The sequence below is a fragment of the Heterocephalus glaber genome, unplaced genomic scaffold, assembly GCF_053883595.1.
Source record: "Heterocephalus glaber isolate CG9 unplaced genomic scaffold, H.glaber_assembly_v1.0 deba00000470, whole genome shotgun sequence".
In the NCBI taxonomy this organism is placed as follows: Eukaryota; Metazoa; Chordata; class Mammalia; order Rodentia; family Bathyergidae; genus Heterocephalus; species Heterocephalus glaber.
The window spans coordinates 12,936,818-12,954,850 of NW_028258145.1; the positions used below are offsets into that span (position 1 = coordinate 12,936,818).

General features: G+C 42.7%; 1 protein-coding gene across 1 annotated transcript; it reads left to right on the forward strand.

The window, feature by feature from the left end:
- Positions 1-412: 412 nt before the first annotated feature.
- Positions 413-17,612, forward strand: Il37 (interleukin 37). The gene is given in 5 exon segments (XM_004844738.4): positions 413-3,158; positions 3,791-3,853; positions 11,254-11,373; positions 11,746-11,888; positions 12,590-17,612. Coding segments are annotated over 5 exon segments (642 nt in total). The 5' UTR covers positions 413-3,076; the 3' UTR covers positions 12,824-17,612.
- The last annotated feature ends 421 nt before the right edge of the window (positions 17,613-18,033 follow it).

Genomic DNA, 18,033 nt, shown 5'->3' on the forward strand with positions numbered 1-18,033 from the left:
TCACCTGCAGATTATGATTTAGTAGGTCTGGCTGGTGCTAAGGCTCTGCCTTTCTGATCAGCTCCAAAAGCCATTGATGCCGCTGACCTGAGGACAACTCTATGAGTGGCAGGGTCTAAGGCATTTCTCCCTGTTCCAGCCAACCACAGTTCTCATTGCCATCACTAATGATTGCTTTGTTTCTTCTGAATTTTCAACTGAATTTGTAAAGTAGGTAGTCTTTTGTATCTGGCTTCATTCGCTTAGCATGATGTTTTTGCTATTTATCCATGCTATCATGCTTATCGGTACTTTACTCCCTCTTATTGCTGAGCATCATCCATTGTATAAATATGTTACCTTGTGTTTATCCAGTTTTTGGACACTATGAAAGTATTTAATGTCATTAATAATGTGGCTGGTCCATGATGAATTCAATCATTATGTATAGTAAACATTTAGTTAATAAACAAAAATGGAAATAATGTGATTGGATTTAAGTCACCATTTTTCCATTTGTTTTCCATTTGTCTCTTTTAATTTTTGTCTTTTCTAACTTCTTTTGAGTAAATCTGATATTTTCTAGTGTTTTCTATATATATACTAGAAAATATTATATAATATTTTCTAGTGTTTTACTGTGCAGTATCTTCTCTAATGTCTTCTTTGCCAGGCTTTTAAAATTATTTTTAGTAGTAGCTTACACCTCTTCAAATTAAACAGAATAGTCTTTTGCTCTTTATGAAAATTCAGATAGCTGTATGATCTTTCTGTTACTCTTAGGGGGATGCAAAATCTCAGTCCACAAGTTATGGTGTCTTCTCCCATCTGCTTTGCCCCATGAGGAAGACAGAAGATAGGAAAGTGCAAAAACAAAACAAAAAACAATAGAATTTAAGAGGTGACCCCCAAAATAAATAAACAAGCAGCCAGACAAACAGACTAACATATTCTGGCTCTTATTGCCCTGAAGCCCAGAAAATACTTTTGAATTTGAAGAAAAACATGATAATTATTTTACCATTTGACAAAGTTACATTAAACCATAAAAGCGTTAAGCATAGGAATTGGATACATATTGCAATTTTACCTTAGATTTCCATTTTCTGTCCATAAATGAAAATCTTCATTGTTGTACTGGATAGACAGCTACAAAGTCTATTACCAGTGCCTTGAAATGTGTTGAATGGGTGTAGCACAGGGCTTGGCAGAACGATGCTACCCTGCAGGAATTTGTTTATATCCTTGGCATGGATAACAATAAGCAATGAATGATGTCTGATAACCTAAAAGGTATTTATTATCATCTAGAGGAATGCCATGATGGTATATGCATTCCCACTCCCAAACTGATTATTCTGAATCAGAATCAGTCTGGCTTCTTCAGATCAAGGTTTTTAAGGGCAGAAGACAGAACTCCAGGAGTCTGCAACAGAACCATAGGCCACAGGGATCCCTGGTCCAGGTGAGTGGTCCTTACCCCAGCTTAAGAAGCCAGTTGACATGCATGGGGAAGTAGAACAGTGTGTGACCACAGCCTTGCTTTTATTTTCACTAGAATCTTGTTCCTCTGTGGCTTTCTTGAATTTCCTAATATTATCTCTGAGACTTGCCCACACCACTGGATTTTCATCCTCACAGGAGCCTGGTGTCTTTCAGAAGGAATTCCTCCAACAAGCAGGAAATTGCTAGAGGGCCAGGCAGACACTGACTTACGAAACTTGGGAGCCTTAATAATTGCTGGCACCTTTGAAGCCTGAGAAGACTCATTCCAGTCTCAAAAATACTGGTTTTTGAAAAGAGACTTTGGAACTCAATACTTTGAGTGTTCCTAAGGAAAAACAGGGACCTCAGACTGCCCAGTGCACTATTTCTTTAGGGAATTCTGCGGGAGTGACCTGTGTTTATTTGACATAGGTGCCAAATTCCATACTTAGCTCAAAGGGATCTCCCTGGGTCTCCTAGCCTGTGAGTATCATTATGTCTCCCAGCAGCACCTAAATCTTCATGCCTTTGGAGATCAGCCACACATAGCTTGTTCTGATTCCCTGTCAAATTCTGTCTCTTTAATGCACAAAATGCCCATCTTTGCAAACATGCAGGTGGGTTGACCCTGGAAGTCATTTAACTTTGGACACTTCATCTTAAAATGGGAATAACAATTCTTGTTTCACTGTGTTAATCTGAATTAATGTACTAATGATGTTGGGGGAAAGATCTTTGTCTACTGAGGATGTACAAAACTTCCTCCCTCTCTCTCTCTCTCTCTTGCTCTCTCTCTCTCTCCAACTCCTTCCAGTAAAGCAAATTGTATGACTCAACACTAGCTAAAACATTAGGAGTTGAGCCTTCTGGGAACTCTATAAATTGTCTTTTCATGACAAGATGTTGTAAAAGAAATTGCCCTTTTTCAGGCAAAGATTGGGCTAGGGAGAGAATCAGCATATTTTATGGAAAGGCTCAGGCAGTAAATATTTTAGGCTTTGCTGGCCAGACGGCCTCTGTCTCAACTGCTTAGCTCTGCTATTACAGCTCCCAAATAGGCATAGACAATATTTAAATAAGGACACAGCTGTGTTCCAATAGAACTTTGTTTTAATGCAAAAAAACGTGAGCCAAAAAAGTGGCCTGTAGTCTATAGTTTGCCAGTCCCAGGACTAGAGCAATGAAGTTTGAACTTTAAAAATTCCATTTGATTTTTATAGAATGTTGTCAAGATCTCAAAAAATGATAGCATACCATGTGTGTCGGTATTGTAACTTAGAGGACAAGAGAATAGGGAAAAATAAGAACCAAGATATGTCATGTAAAGGTACAAGATCCCAATGATGAATTTAACTGTATTGTATACCTAAAATGTACCAATAAACTTAATGAAAAAAATGGAAAACATTGCTTTGGAAGAGTGAAAGAAGAGAGTGGTTGGCCTTTGAAACCTTTCTAGATGCAGTGAGCATTTCCCAACAAAGAGCAAGCCTGCTGCCTGATAAGCACCAGGCCTATCCAATAAGGCAGCCTGGAGTTAGGGAGGCTGTAACTGACTCTTTTCCTGTCTATGTAGGTTTTACACTTCTGAATTATTTCATTAACACTGAAAATGTCTTCTTTGGAGGAGCACTCAGGGATGGAAATAGATTCCAAAGACTGGGAAAAAGATGAATCTCAGTGCTGCTCAGAAGGTAAGAGTTTTGGGGAAAAAACTCACATCAGGACCAAAAAATAATGCTAAATTGTTCCTGGATCTATACCTCCTCTCACTTACCTGCATACTACTGAGCTTCAGAGATTCTCTGGTAAGCGAGTCAGATAATGGGAATACTAGAAAGGAAAGGGAGTTTTGCCATGGAGCCCAGGCTCGCTAAGTGACCATTCCCACCAAGTGGATGATTTTACATCATCTTAATGATCTCTTCCCTCCCAATCTGCCCAGGCAGACAAAAAAACTCCCATGGTGAAAGAGATTTTCTGAGGCTGGGTTGGAAAAATAACTTCTTCTGAGCCCTTCATTAAGGAAGACACATGGGTGTTGACTCCAGGGGGACAAGAGAGGAGGCTGTTGGATCACATGGCTATTTAATGCACTAATGGTGAAGGAGAGATATGTAATCAACCAGAGGCTAAATCTCTGGCTATTTTATCTCTGTTTTGCAACATCTGTGTCCAGGGAGTTATTTTTAATGTCATTACCATCTCTCTCCTCTATATTTCTTAGCACAGACACAAAAGAAGTAAAGAATTGAGTGGCACCTAGTAGTGTTGAATCCCTTGAAGATCTCAACTGTATGTGCTTACCTCCTCTCTCTGACTATAGATCCCACCAGAAGTCCCCTGGAGGCAGGCCCAAGCCAACCTTCCATGAGTTCTATGCACTCAAGTAAGGTACCTGGGTAAAGTGATGAGATGATTGAAGGGTGAGGGAATGGGGGATGGTGTTACCATGCGTTTTTAGAGACTGCAAGAGTCATAGACTGGGGACACCTTCTTAGTCACTTTCCTTATCACTTGGACAAAATGCTCAACACCCATGACTTGAAAGAGGAGAGGTTTATTTTAGCTCACATTTATAGTCCATAGTTGGCTGGCTTCAAGGCAGGTGGCAAGGTCTGGGTAGAGGAATGCTGCTCACACATATCAGGGCCAGGAAGCATAGAAATAAAAGAGGAGCCAGGGAGGGAACTATACTTTTCCAGATCACACCCAAGTGACCTTCCTCCTCTAACCAAGTCCCAACTTTTAATGGAAAGTCAGCTGTAGTACCTCATGGTTCAATCCTATTCCCAAAGCCCTCCTATAAGCACATGAGGCTCTTGGGGAACATCTAGGTATAAACCACAATATGCCACCACTGACCCCCAAAAGACCCATGTGCCGTCTCTTTATGCAAAATGCTTTTAGTCCATTTCTAAGAGCCATCAAAATCTTAATAGTTCCAGCACTGCTGAAAAGTCCAAGTTCAAAGTCTCCTCTGAGACTTCAGGCAAGATCTTAGGTGTGACATGCTGTAAAAATAAAAAAGAAAGTTAAACATTTCCAACACAGAATGGCATAGGAATAGCATTCCCAGTGCAAAAGGGAGAAATAGGAGGATAGAAAGGAACAAAACAAAGCAAAACTAAAACTGAGCAGGGCAAATATTAAATGCTGTAATTCCGTTTCCAGCACCCAGGGCAAAGATGTGAGCTCTAAACAGGTTAGATGGCCTCAACTCTATAGCAGTGCCAGTTGCAGCTATCATGGCCTCTCTCTTGGGCTGGCTTTGCTCACTGTCTGTGGCCTTTCTCAGCAGATATTCCACATACCTAGCTTCTCCAACTTCCTGGGGTTCCCACTATACTTTTAGCTTCATTCTCAGCGCTTCATACACTGTTCTCATAGAGGCACACTGCCTGGCCTCCTAGGCCTTCTTTTAAAATCAGGGTTGGAGCCCCCATAACACCACAACTCTTACATTCTGCATGCCTGTAAAACCAGAACCATGTGGAAGATGCTAAGGTCTGCTGCCAACTCAAGTAGTAGTTGGGTGCCCTTAGATCATGGCTGCAGAGGCCTCTAAATTCCTGAATGGCTGAACTCTGGAAAACTCTTTTCTAGTTGGTCCTAAATGAGCTAGGCTTGCTGGGGCTTTCTTTCAAAGGAAACTTTACAGTTTTGCACCCATGATCCTGCAAAAGGAAGGGTCTTGATGATTTCTGCATCCAGGCAAGGTATCCTTCTTATTGTGATAGCTGTTGGTAACTTCTTGTCATCTTTTATCAGCTCCTCAGCAGCAGAGGCTTGCAGCTGTCTTGGTGACTTCTTAGGGCTCTTCCTTTACTTTTGTCCTGATGTAAATAACTTGACTTCTTTTAATGCTAGTATTTCTAGCAACCTTACTCTTGAAGCACCCAACTTTGCAGGCCCTCCCCTTCTTGGGAAACTGAAAACTTTTCAAGTGGACTTTTTATTCCCATTTCCCAGTGTAAATCTTGCTAAAAGCAACAAGTAGTGTCCATAATACAGCCTGAACCTTGGATGCTTTGAAATTTCCTTCACCAGACTAATTAGTCTGTCATTCTTAATTTCAGTCTCCTGCAAAGTCTCAGGATATGAGCAAAATGTAGACAAATTTTCTGCCAGATTGTAATACACATGTCTGGAATCCATCTGCCAATGGAGTCCTTATTCCTAACTGAAACTTCCTAAGCCTGGCTTTTATAGTCTGCATCTCTATCAGCACTGCACATCAAATTTGGCTTATGGGATCAAGGGCTTCTCTAGCCAGCATCTCCAGACTTTTCCAGATTCCTCCTGTGAACAAGTTCCAAAGGCTTCTGAACCACATGGTCAAGTAGTGCTACTAACTCTGTCTTAGTCAGTTTTCTCATCCTTGGGACAAAATACCTGACACTCACAACTTGAAGGAGGAAAGTTTTATTTTACCTCATGTTTCAGAAGTTTCCATCAATGTGTGGTAGGTTCAAACACAGAAACTGCCTGGTAGAAGGGCCTTGGCTGCTCATGTAATGGCAGCCAGGAAATAGAGAAAGAAGAGAGGAGCCAGGAAAGGAGATATACCCTTCCAGGCTAACCCCCTTCTAGTGACCTGACTCAAACTCCACCTCAGACAGCAAGTTAGCTGTAGCACCTCTGTGGTCCAATCTTCTTCCAAGGGCCCCACCTGTGATCACATGAGGCTCTTGAGGAGCATCTTGATATAAGCCACAACTGATATCTAAGGTTGCTCAAGGAGGCTGAGGCTTTTTCTTTGTAAGGTGAATGCCATCAGAAGAGTCTATAAGAAAATGAACCCCAGTGAGCCCTTGTAGAGAGGGGCATGTAGCACCTATGTAGTGACTGACACTTGGGAAGGAGGCTTTGAGCCTGTTGACCCTCTGAACATTGTCTGACCATTGCCAAGAGGTTGGAGACTCTGACCTCCTCACAGTACTGATGAACAAGAGGAGTGTGGCCAGCAGGGGTGGCCCTAGAAATATGCACACCACTATGCACATTGTAGCTGCCCTTGGAGGCAGAACATTCACTATGTACTCCTCACAATGACCCCAGAAGGAAATTGTTAGCATAATCACTGTCCATGTATGGAGGCTGAAGAAGACAGGGGACATTACCTGGCCCAGGTGTCTCGTGGAACAAATGATAGATGTTGACATTTAAAGGTATTCTAGCGTCTATTTGTCCAACTCAGAGTTAAGGCTCCATTATCTCCCTCTGCTCAGGACAGGGTCAGGATTGAGCCCCAGACCTGTTGTAGGATAATGTGGGACTTTCCTTATAATTCAAATGGCATTGAGGACCAAAATGGGATGAGGTGCTTGATTCTGTCACCAGTGGAGTGAGGGTTCTTTTTCTCATTTGGATATAAATTATGAATTGGTAAAGGGCAGTCCCTTGGACATTAGCATCTCTGGGCTTTGAGTGCCAGTGCCTCTTATCTCTTAGTTTTACAGCTCTTAGTGGTACAGCTCTGGTATGATAGATGTCGGTGACTCCTTGTCACCCTTATCAGCTCAGCAGCTGAGGCTCATGGCTGTCTTGTTAACTTCTTGGGCCTCTTCCATCAGCATCTGCTGCATCTCTGGGGCTGTCTGTAGATCCCTGCCAGGCTCTGTTGGTCTCCATCATTCTCTGCTGCTCTTGGCTCTTTGCTGCTTTTGCACTTTTGGGAGCTCTCCAGGCTAATAGCTCCAGTGTTACCAGATCTTTTAGAGAAATCCCTTCACCCTACTCTACTGGAGATAAGAATTATGATTCTTGGAGCCTGTTCTGCAGCACAGCAGGGTAGTCCACAGAGTGTGAGAGAGCGCTGCTTATACAGAGGAGGTCCAAGCCATATATGTGCAGTTTTCTGAGTTTCTCAGATCTATTTGGACTCTTGCAGAGTAGTGGAAGGGTGGGTAATCTGAAAGTTGCAGGGTGAAGTCCTCTGGGATGGTTTTATGTTTCAAGCCTGCTATAGCCGAAGCATAGAGGAGCTGTAGGGTGTCTAGGACTCCCCACAGGTAAACTTTGGGAGAAGTGGGTGCTTATTTGACAGCTTCTCCATTTTCTCAAGAAGGGCAGGGCTGAGATTGTGACTGTGGCTGCTTAGGAGGAGTCTCCAGGAGGGATGGTAGTGTTGACTGTGGCTCATGGGGTTTGGGGATTTCAGGAATAGAATCACAGTTCCTCCCTGTTCTTCGCCCTGCCAGGTGTATTCCTCCATTGCTCCTCAGAAGTGCCCAGAGATTCCCAGAGTAAGGGAGGGATGTTGACACTGTCAGGGGATCAGGAGCTAGTACAGCCTAGGGGCCAACTGCCCAGGCAACCACATAGGTGGCAGGAAGATGTTGGGGTACTTGCCCAGACCCCGCCTCCAGGGGGCAGTGAGGGAGAAAAAAGGGAAGAGGTGTGAGGGCTGTCAGCAGAATCCACCTCTTGTTGTTAGAAGGATAGGGAAGGGCCTCATTGTTAGAAGGATGTGGAAGGGCCTCATCTCTTTCCCTGTCATCAAGAAGGCAGGCTGCTGCTATTGCTCTACTGTTGGGTACTTTGGTTCTGGTGCTGCTATGATTGCTGCTGTAGCTGTTTTTGTTGTTTATGGTCTTGGTGCAGTTATAAAACGCTCCTGAGCTGCATTGTACTCCACTTGGCTGGAACTAACCTCACAAGTCTGTCTTTGGTCCTAGTCCGACAAGCAAAGGCTCTCAAAGTGTGGCTCTCAGACTACCAGCAGCAACACTTCCTAGAAATTTGTTGAAATGAAAAATTTCAAGCCCCAACCCAGACCTCCTGCATCACAGACTCTGGGGTTGAGACTCAAGGGTCTGTATTTTAACAAACCTTTCAGGCTATTGTGATGTACAAAAAAGACTGAGATAATAATTACCAGTGTCTTTAAAACCACTTCTGCCTCTATAGTGGCCTTCAGAAGGAAGTTTGAAGAATGGGCTAGGGTAAGAGATGATGAGTGAGAATACCAGTTTAGAGGACACTGCACTAGCCTGTGATGATGAGGGCCAAAATCAGCATGGTAGTGATATAGGACCTCCAAATGATATAAGGGAAATAATATAAGTCCCAACCTGGTAGATGTCAGATAGGCCAGGTTTGTGTTCCCCAAAATCAAAGAATGAATTCTAAGGAACAATGGAGGTTAAGAATAGGAAATATTTATTGAGAGCAGGATATTTAAGCTCCTGAGAGGCAGGAGGGGACCCAAATGAGTAGTCATGGACCTCACTTTACAGGGGAAGTTTTATAGAGCAAAATCACAAGGTGAGTACAATGTGGGACAAAATTATGATCAACTAATGAGATTACATGTATAACAGTTTAGATAATATTGATCCAATAGGGAAGGAAGTCATGTAGCAAGTGTACATGGAAAGAGCAAAGAACTTTTTCAGGAAAGGATGGATCAGGAGGTCTTGGTGACCCTGGTGGGGTCTATCTAGACTTTATTGGACCAGGTGTTCCCACTTATCCCATGGGGAAATATGTAGCCTGGTAGTTTTGTCTTTATCTTGAGGCCTGGCCTCCAACAGATGCGCCTCTGGCCACAGAGGTAATGTGTTTTCATCTTTTGCTCTGACTCCAGGGCTCAGCCCTATCTGATTGCCTATAATATTTCTAACTAACTTAGTTGTCTATAATAATAGGAGAGAAACAAGGTGAAAGAAGGCACAAATTTAAGAAATACTTAATGTTTAAGAGATACAAATGTACAAGATTGATGCTAGAAATGCAACTTTTGAATAATACTATGTCTAGGTTTCACTCTAGACCAAGACTGTGGGGTCCATGGTAATAAAATGTTGCCCACCTGGGGATGTCCAGTGGACATCCAAGGTTGACAGCCAATGTCTTTGGCCATGCTCAAAGTTGTTCTGAGACTAGTAGCATCAGTAGCTGGAGCTGATTAGAAGGATTAGCACCAGCCAGACCTACTGAACCATGATCTGCAGGTGATCAGTGCACAGCAAGGGTGAAAAACTAAAAGGCTCACAGTCACTGTGGCTCAATGGCTCACAAACTGCACCTGCTTTGTGGTCTCAGCCTGTCTGGGAATGGGGCTCAGGTATCTTCCAAACAGATTCTCAGATAATCCAGGGCTAAGAACCAAGGATTGCCTCTGACTCCAAATCATTGTGGAGCTTCTTAGAATCTCACCTGGGATCAGCCATCCCTTCCACGAACACTGAGTGTCAGATACTTAGGGCACTGCTTGGGCCAGTGGAAGATGAGAAGCATGTTAGACAGGAACCTGTCCCCAGAGGCTCCAGCGCTATAGGGTGATGAACCACGGACACCAATCCTTGCAAGCAGGGGTGACTGATCAGCACTGATTGCTGCAGCAGACAGAGAGGACACCATGCAATGCAAAGAGGGCAAGAGAGCTGGTGTGGCAGGAGAGCAGGAAGAGATCAGAATATTCCACTGAGAAACCAGGTGGAGATCTTGTGCCCATGCCTAAGAGGAGAATGAGCTCAGAGAATGACTCTCTACCTTATAACTGCCCATCACACATACTGATGTTATAGATCATAGAGTGTGGTGGGTGGGGGGTACTATGTTATCATATTTAACATTTTCAGCCACTTATGCCTGATAGTCTTGAACCAGCAACGGGGGGAGGGGCTTCTGCTTGGGAGCTTACACCTTGGGAAACCTGCTGATCATTGTTGTGACTGGTTCTGTCTGGTTACAGAAATTCCTCCAAGGCCAGGTGTAATCCCTGTGGCTTTTTGAAGGAGATTGTGCAGTGTCTGGTCAGTCTCACACCATGCTGGGCACTTGAGTTTCTCCTCACTCAGTTTCCCATTCCCTACTCTCCTGTTATGTCTATCTTGGCCTAAACTAAGAATTTGTCCCACCACAGGCATTGATAATGGCATGATGCCTTCAGTCAGAGGGTGAAGGAAAGAGGGTTAAGAAGAACAATAATTTCCATGTTCCAGTGCCTATGTATAGCTCAGACACTTTTTTTAAAGCTCAGGTTTAAATTGAGTAAGAATTTACATCTTTGCAATGTCTTTTTATTTTTTATTTATTTATTTTTGCAATGTCTTTTTAGACAGGCAATTTTAATATTACCATTTCATAGTTGAGGACACTGAGGTTTGGAGATATTCAATGACAGTGGGCCCTTGACTTACGAACTCAATAAGTTCACAAGGGTTAGTTGTAACTCAAGTTGGCCAGACTCATCTACACAGTCTGCAAAGTCTCTCTCTTGCATAATTTTAGGCCACACTTTCTTTCAGGCAGATCTCAGTGTCCTTAGAGAGACATTGGCCCAGGATTTCTCAATTAACCCCACACAGGAAAGGATGTTGTAATGTTCCTTCCAGAACTCTTTAAGGGTTAAATCTGTATCTGAGACCATCTGGAAGCACAAGAAGCTGGCATTCAGGTCGTAACTCAAGACTTTGTTCATAAGTAAAAACTAAAATTCTGGTTGTAACCCAGAATTGTTCATATGAATTTAAGTTGTTCATATGTCAGGCCAATTATAACTCAAAGGTCCAGTGAACTTAATTTAGGTCTCAAACCAGCAATTGATAAAACTTGAATTTGAACTAATCTGTCAAAATCTGGACTCTGTGCTTATATCCAGAGCTAATTTATTTGTTCCAAACAAGGCAGAAAGCCTGGGGGTGGGAGAAGAGTTCTGTAGCCATGATGTCTGAGGCTACAGGTGGGGTGAATAGCTAGGGCTGGAACCTCAGATGTGGATAAGAAAGGCTGAGGCTTCCATTCAATGTGATATGTTGATATCTGGTTGTATTCTTCTAGGTTCAAAAGTGAAGGTCTAGGAGCCACAGAGATTCAGCATTCGTGATGGAGATCAGAATGTAGTGGTCCTGGACTGTGGGACCCTCTTAGCAGTTCCAAAGAAAAGCTACATACTTTCAGGTGACTCTCAGCCTTGGCTGTGTTTTTGGTCTCCAACCAGCCAGGGTAAGACCTCCTTGGATGTGGGCTCAGCTCTCTGCTCTACCCCATCCCCAGGCAGCAGGTGGTGGCAGTGAAGAGAAGTCCCAGGGACCTTAGGAATCTGATGGAGTCTGTCACAATGAGCAGATCTGAGGGCAGCCTTTCTAAAGGGCTGGAAGAAAGAAGGAGCCAAACACTTAGTCTGTGGAAAAGGAGAGTCAGACCAGCATCAGAAGGGGACTTTGTACCCAGAAACAAGGGAATCAGGGACATGTGCCAGGCCTGAGACCTCAGTAGACAGGAGGGCTTCTCCCTGCTCAGAGCACTGACCATTTTTCTGTCTTTTCCCAGAGACCTTCTTTGCATTACCCTCACATTTGAAATCAACCACTGTGGGGAAAGGAGATCCAATTCTCTTGGCTGTCTCTAAAGGAGAGTTCTGTCTCTGTTGTGACAAGGACAAAGGGAAAAGCCAGCCATCTCTTCACCTGAAGGTGAGCACTCCAGCTCCATATTCCGTAGCCCAGAGTCCAGCTCAGTATCCTTGGTACCTTTAGCCACCTGAAACTGTACTGGGCTGAAGAATTTCCTGCTCTTCTGTGGGGGTCTGTGCTGCTTCTAGGGACAGAGCAGGGACTCCATACAATGGGATCTAGGAGGAGGAGCTGAGTGCGTGTAAGCAGGTTTTGCTCCTCTTCTGACTCACCTGCCATGACTGGACTGTGTTCTCCTGCTCTGGCTGTCCATGTGACACACTGGAGTCAGGACCCCTAGTATCAGATTGGAAGACATGAGGCAGCTGTGGGGGGGGGCGGAGGATGAAGGCAGTGTGCCTGCTCTGTCAACTTAATCTTGGATGGGGCATCTTTTCACTTCAGGGAAGACATTTTAGGAAGCTCAATTTTAGCTGCGGATCTGAGCCATGTTCTTTAATCCATATATTTAGAGCTGCTATTTTGGTGTCCATCTGACTCCTCAATTTAATTCTGGGGAGAGAGGAATGTGGATGAGAAGGCATGCTTACCGATCACCTTTAAAATGCCACTAAGACTGACACTACAGGTTCCCCAACGGCCATCCACCTTTCATTTCTTCCCTCTCTCTCTCTGGGGAAAAGGCCTAGAGCAGGAGCATGTGTGTCAGGTTTTCTCCCATCAAAGCCTGTGCTATCTAACCAACCTCTCTTCTCTCACAGAAGAAGAAACTTGTGAAATTAGCTGATGAGAAGGAGGCAGCACGCAAGCCCTTCATCTTTTATAATTCCAAGGTGGGCTCCTTGCACACCTTGGAGTCGGCTGCCCACCTCAGCTGGTTCATCTGTACCTCCTGCAGTTCTGCTGAACCTATTGGAGTGACAGATAAAGTTGGTAAAAAGAAACACATTAAGTCTTTATTTGAGAAAGTTTGCAAACCTGAAATGAGTCAATGAGGGGCACTGATTAAGAAAGTGTAAATAAGGATCAAAATGTATAATAGATAATGTGAAATAGGAAGAAAAGGACCAAAGGGGATATGGAAGTGGGAGGGGCAGAGGAAAGGAAAGAAGGGAAAGGAAAAATTATGAGAAAAGGAAAAAATGGAAACAAAGTCTTTGTAAATAGGGAGTGGTGGGAGGTGTTGAAGGGAGAGCAGTGGAATGGGTAAAAATGAGAATCAAGATGTACTAGGTCAAGATACAAATTTCCCATAATGAATGCCAGTATATTTTATACCTAAAATGTAACAATAAAATTAATGAATAAAAAATAAAAAAGAAGCTGCCCCCATCAGATACCTTCCTCTGCTTTCTCTCTAACTCATACTAGTCCCAAGAAACCTGCTTATTAACTTCTGGGCCTATGCATCTCCTTTCTTATTCATATGTTAATGTTCCATGATTTTAGCTTATGACAAGGAGCATTTCTCAAGGAGGGTTTCTTATGGTATTCTTAGATGAAATAAACATTTGGATTCGCACGTGCCCAGCCTATGTTCCATTCCACTGTACCATCAGACACCAATGAGGTGTGTCACACTGCGTGATTTGGCAAGTCCCGTCTGATATGTGCAGCAGGAAAGAGCAGGAGGGACACAATTTGCTCCAGAATTTGCTATTTCCAGCTGGTATTTGGCCAACACTATGGGAACTAGCTCTGAAGCACACATACCCAGAAGTGTCTGAGTCTGTCTCCAAGATATAGTGTACAAGGAAGAAAAACAATAGTAAGTCACCATCTAGTCAAGTGGAAAACGGTGTGTGGGTTCCAAATAAGGATCAGGGTGATTTGACATGGGGGAGGCACAAGGAGAAGGTATCTGGGTCAGGTGACAACCAGGAGACCAGGTAAGCAGCCAGTCACAGAGGCCTGTCAACAGGAGCAGATTCCTATCATCAAGCAGAGAATCTGTATGGTGGCAGAACCAAAAATCCGGGACCTGTAAACACAGTGCAGAAGGAGGCTTGGAAATTAGTTATCTACTAGCTTTAGCTCTTCAGTTACAAGCAATAATAATTTTTCCTGGCTTACTTAAGTAAAAGTATACTAAAAGTGAAAGGAGCTTACTGGAAGGATATTGGGCATATTCATTCTTATTGCTGATGTAATGAATTACCACCAATTTAATGGTTTAAAAGAGAACAGTAAGTTATCTTAAGGTTCTGGACGTCAGTTCAAAGTGGGTTTCATTGGGCTAAAATCAAGATGTCAGCAGGTTGCATTTCTTCTGGAAGATTTAGAAGATGATCAATTTCCTTGCCTTCCCATCTTCTGGAGGTCACCTGCATTCCTTGTCATCTCTTCTTCCATTTTCAAATGTGTTTAATGTGCCTGGCTTGAGTCTTTCATTCTACATCACTCAGATCCGTTTGCTTTCCTTTGTCATTTATGAGGACTCTGGTCATTTATATTGGACTTCCCTGAATAATCCAGGATAATCTCCCATCTCAAAAGGCTTAACTTTAATCACACATGCAAAGTCCCTTTGGCCATGCAGAGTAACGTATTTATAGGTTCTAGGGATTACAATGTAGAAAGTCATTTCCTGACCTCATAGATGAAACCAGTTTTCCTGGAAGGCAGTGAAGGAGAATGAGCCTTGGTACTTCCATGACATGGACAATCTGTAGCTCTTCCTTGGAAACTTGGGGAGACCGTAGGCCTTCATCTTTAGACAACCTGAAGCATTCTCTGTCTGCTACTCATTCTACTGTGAAACTATGGCCATCTCTCCCATGTCCATGTCATCCTGGCCAGACCCCTTCTCTTATCCAGCCATGGAGTGGTAGTGCTCCTCAGCTTGCTGGCCTCACAGGAAGACCAGAGATGAAGGCTTTGAGAGCTTTTGACGTGCAGTTACTCCTGCCCACCAACACCATCATCTCCCCAAGAGGGAGCATGGCATGTCTGCTCTTCTTCTTAGGCCACTGAGAGGGGCCTCAGGCAGCTTGATAGCTGTACAGTGTGCTAAGAGCTGGCTGGACGAGAGACTGACTCCTCCCTGGAAACCCAGAGGTGCAAGAGGGCTGGCTACTTGCTCTCAGAGAGAAGACACTTGAGTGCATATGCGCTGTGTATGGCCCAGCGGTGGGCCTGGGTGAGAGCAGATAGGTAGCTGCACAATTCCTGCTTCAGAGGGCTGCATGAAGGGGTGATTAGAGAATACAACCCAAAACTGCTACCAGGTGTCTGTGGGCTGTGAGAGGAAGATGAACACTGAGCTGGAATGCTCATGTAGAGGGAGCTGTGCATGAGCAATCCTTATTGATAACAGGTCACAAACAGATTCATAAAGATGGATGCTCACTGCAGACAGCCAAGTTCAGCCAGCACAGAACAGCTCAGAAGGATGCAGAACAAGTAATAACTGTACTGTGTCCCCTTCCACCAACACCAGAGGGGCCAGAAATTACAGGCCAAACATTAGGGGGGAAGGAGGAGATTGAAAAGAAATCTGCCAGATCTTGACTAATTCGTATCGGTGTGGATTTTATTGTTAATTTCTCCTTAAGTTTGATTTTGAACAAAATAAGGTTTATTGTTTTGATCTCTGGATTTGGTATTTTTTAATTTTGAGAAATTACAAAATGAAGATTAAAACCAATAATAATATAAAAACATTCATTCTTTTACCACCAAGAATTTTAATTTGTCAATATTTTATAACATTTGTTTTTGGCTTAAATTCTTTTATTGGTACATTTGAGGTATACAATACATTTACATTTATCATTGGGTGCTTGTACCTGTATATGATGTATCTTGGTTCTTATTTTTTCCCCATTACCTGTGCACCCTTCACCCCCTCCACCCTTCCCTGTTTACATAGGCTTTGGTTCCATTTTTTTCTTTTCTCATAATTTTTCCTTTCTCTTCTTTCCTTTCCCCTTTCCCTCCCACTTCCCCTACCCCTTTGGATCTTTTCTTCCTATTTCGAATTATCAATTATTTGTTTTAATCCTTATTTACATTTTCAGTTTCTCACACTAGAGAAACTATTCGGTATTTACACACATGTGTTCTATTTATTTCTCTACAGACATTTATAGCTAAATGGATGCATATTGAGGCCATAATATTTTGTAACATTTGATTCATCTTTTTTTTCAATAAGAGAATAAACCAGATATGCAATAGCATATCATACCTCATTCTTGGTATCCTTCCCTTTCCAACATCTCTAGAGGTGACTACATTGTGAATTAGATATGAATGATTCCTGTTTGTTTTCTGATACTCTTATATTCTTATATAGACATTTATGAGTAGCATGTAATTTTGTTTTGTGTGGTCTAAGAAGATTATAATTGTGCTTTTTTTTTTTGGTACCAGGGATTGAACTTGGGACCTTGAACTACGAGGCAGGTGGTGGAACCACTGAGTTAAATCCCTGACCCATAAGTGTACTTTTAATAGAGGATATAGATACATTGTTTTCATTTCATTAAAGAATTTGGTTTCATATTTATCAATCATGGAAACTATATTGTAACAATACCTTGTATAAGACAGGAGTGTGAAAGCTAAAATAAAAGTCTTCCTTTAAGAAGAGAATCACCTGTAATTAAAAGGAAACTGTGAAAAAATATAACTTGAACCTCAAAAGGGTTGTGTTGGATCCTGGCACCAAGATGTATATTTCATCCTTGAGCTGATAAAGAGGCTACAAGAGACAGCACCTTTGAAGATCCCAGGGTCAAATTATATATTTACCGGCAAATTGGATGGAAATAAAGCTTTGTAAGGAAGCACCCAGGGGCCAGTTCAGAGGAGCAGCTCATCCCCTGTGGTGGGAGCCATGAGCAGAAGGGACCTGTTAGAGAGTGGGAGAGGCTGAGATTGACTGCGGTGAATTAGACCATTGTTGAGTAGAATCCTGAACTGCGTCCTGGTCACAGCTATCCTTTGGACAATAGTGCTAAGAGTACCTTCTAGTTATAAAAGCTGGTGATTTCCTTCTGTTTTTTTCACCTACATGATTAAATCTTCTACTACATAGTTAGAAAGCAAGATACGTGATTTCTTAGCTTTCCATGATAGTTACAAGGCACAGATGTGGTCAGTGAGATGCAAGTGTCTTTTGTGGTGGGGTTACCTTCCCAAGTAATATCTCCCCAGCAGAATGACTTTGGCCCTTCTCTGTCTTGATTTGGATGAAGAAAAACATGCTGGATACATTGGGAGAATCCCCAATCCCTAGCTTACTGTACACATCAATATACTATTTCCAGAAACTCTTTTCTAGGAAGATTGCAGATAATTTTACTATTCATTTCAGGGATTAGCTGGATGGTATGTAAATTTTTTTTTTTTTTTTTTGGTACCAGGGATTGAACTCAGGACCTTGAGCTTGTGGGGCAGGTGCGGGGTATGTAAATCTTTAATAGAATCATCACACAGTTTGCACCCTAAGAGACTTTGAACTCTTTACATCAAAATTCTCATCTTTCCTCGTTCACTAACCCTAATTATTATTATATTGTGACCTTACCAAATGTTACCCAAGTCCTACATTGAAAGATAGGCCTTGAATCTCACATCAGTACCAGTTTAGTGGCCATGAAGTAGAACATCATATGGAAGGCAGAACAACACACAGCAGGATTCTGGATTCTTGTTGACAGCATGAAGCTGCTGTAGCAGACCTGGACCATCTACCAGCAGACTTTTTATTGCATGAATCAAATACACTTATACACCTTAGTCCTTAAGCACCAGATATATTACATGTAACCCACTGTAACAGTGTTTCCTATTCCTCAAAGCTTAAACATTCTTCAGTGACACCACTTGGTACCTGGGAGTGAAGTGCTGAATATAACAGAGCCTGTAATTTGGCCTTGGCTTAGTGGAGGGAGTAGATTCTGAACACTCTAAGCTGGAGATCTATTGAATCATTTTTGTGAGATGGCAAATTATCAGGGGAAGGCCAAATGAAGCTTGGGACCCAGACCACATACTACCTGAGGCTGCAGAGAAGGGGAAAGAACAGGATCATTTCAGAATATTGGTGTGAACTGATTACTTCCTGCTTCAGTCAGGAAAATGTTGGTAGAGAGGGACAGATTCAGACCAGATTTTGCATCAGAAATGGAAGAAACACTGATTTATTGAAGGAAATTTTGATCTGCAGCTTTCTGTAACTCCCATTATTTGAGTATCT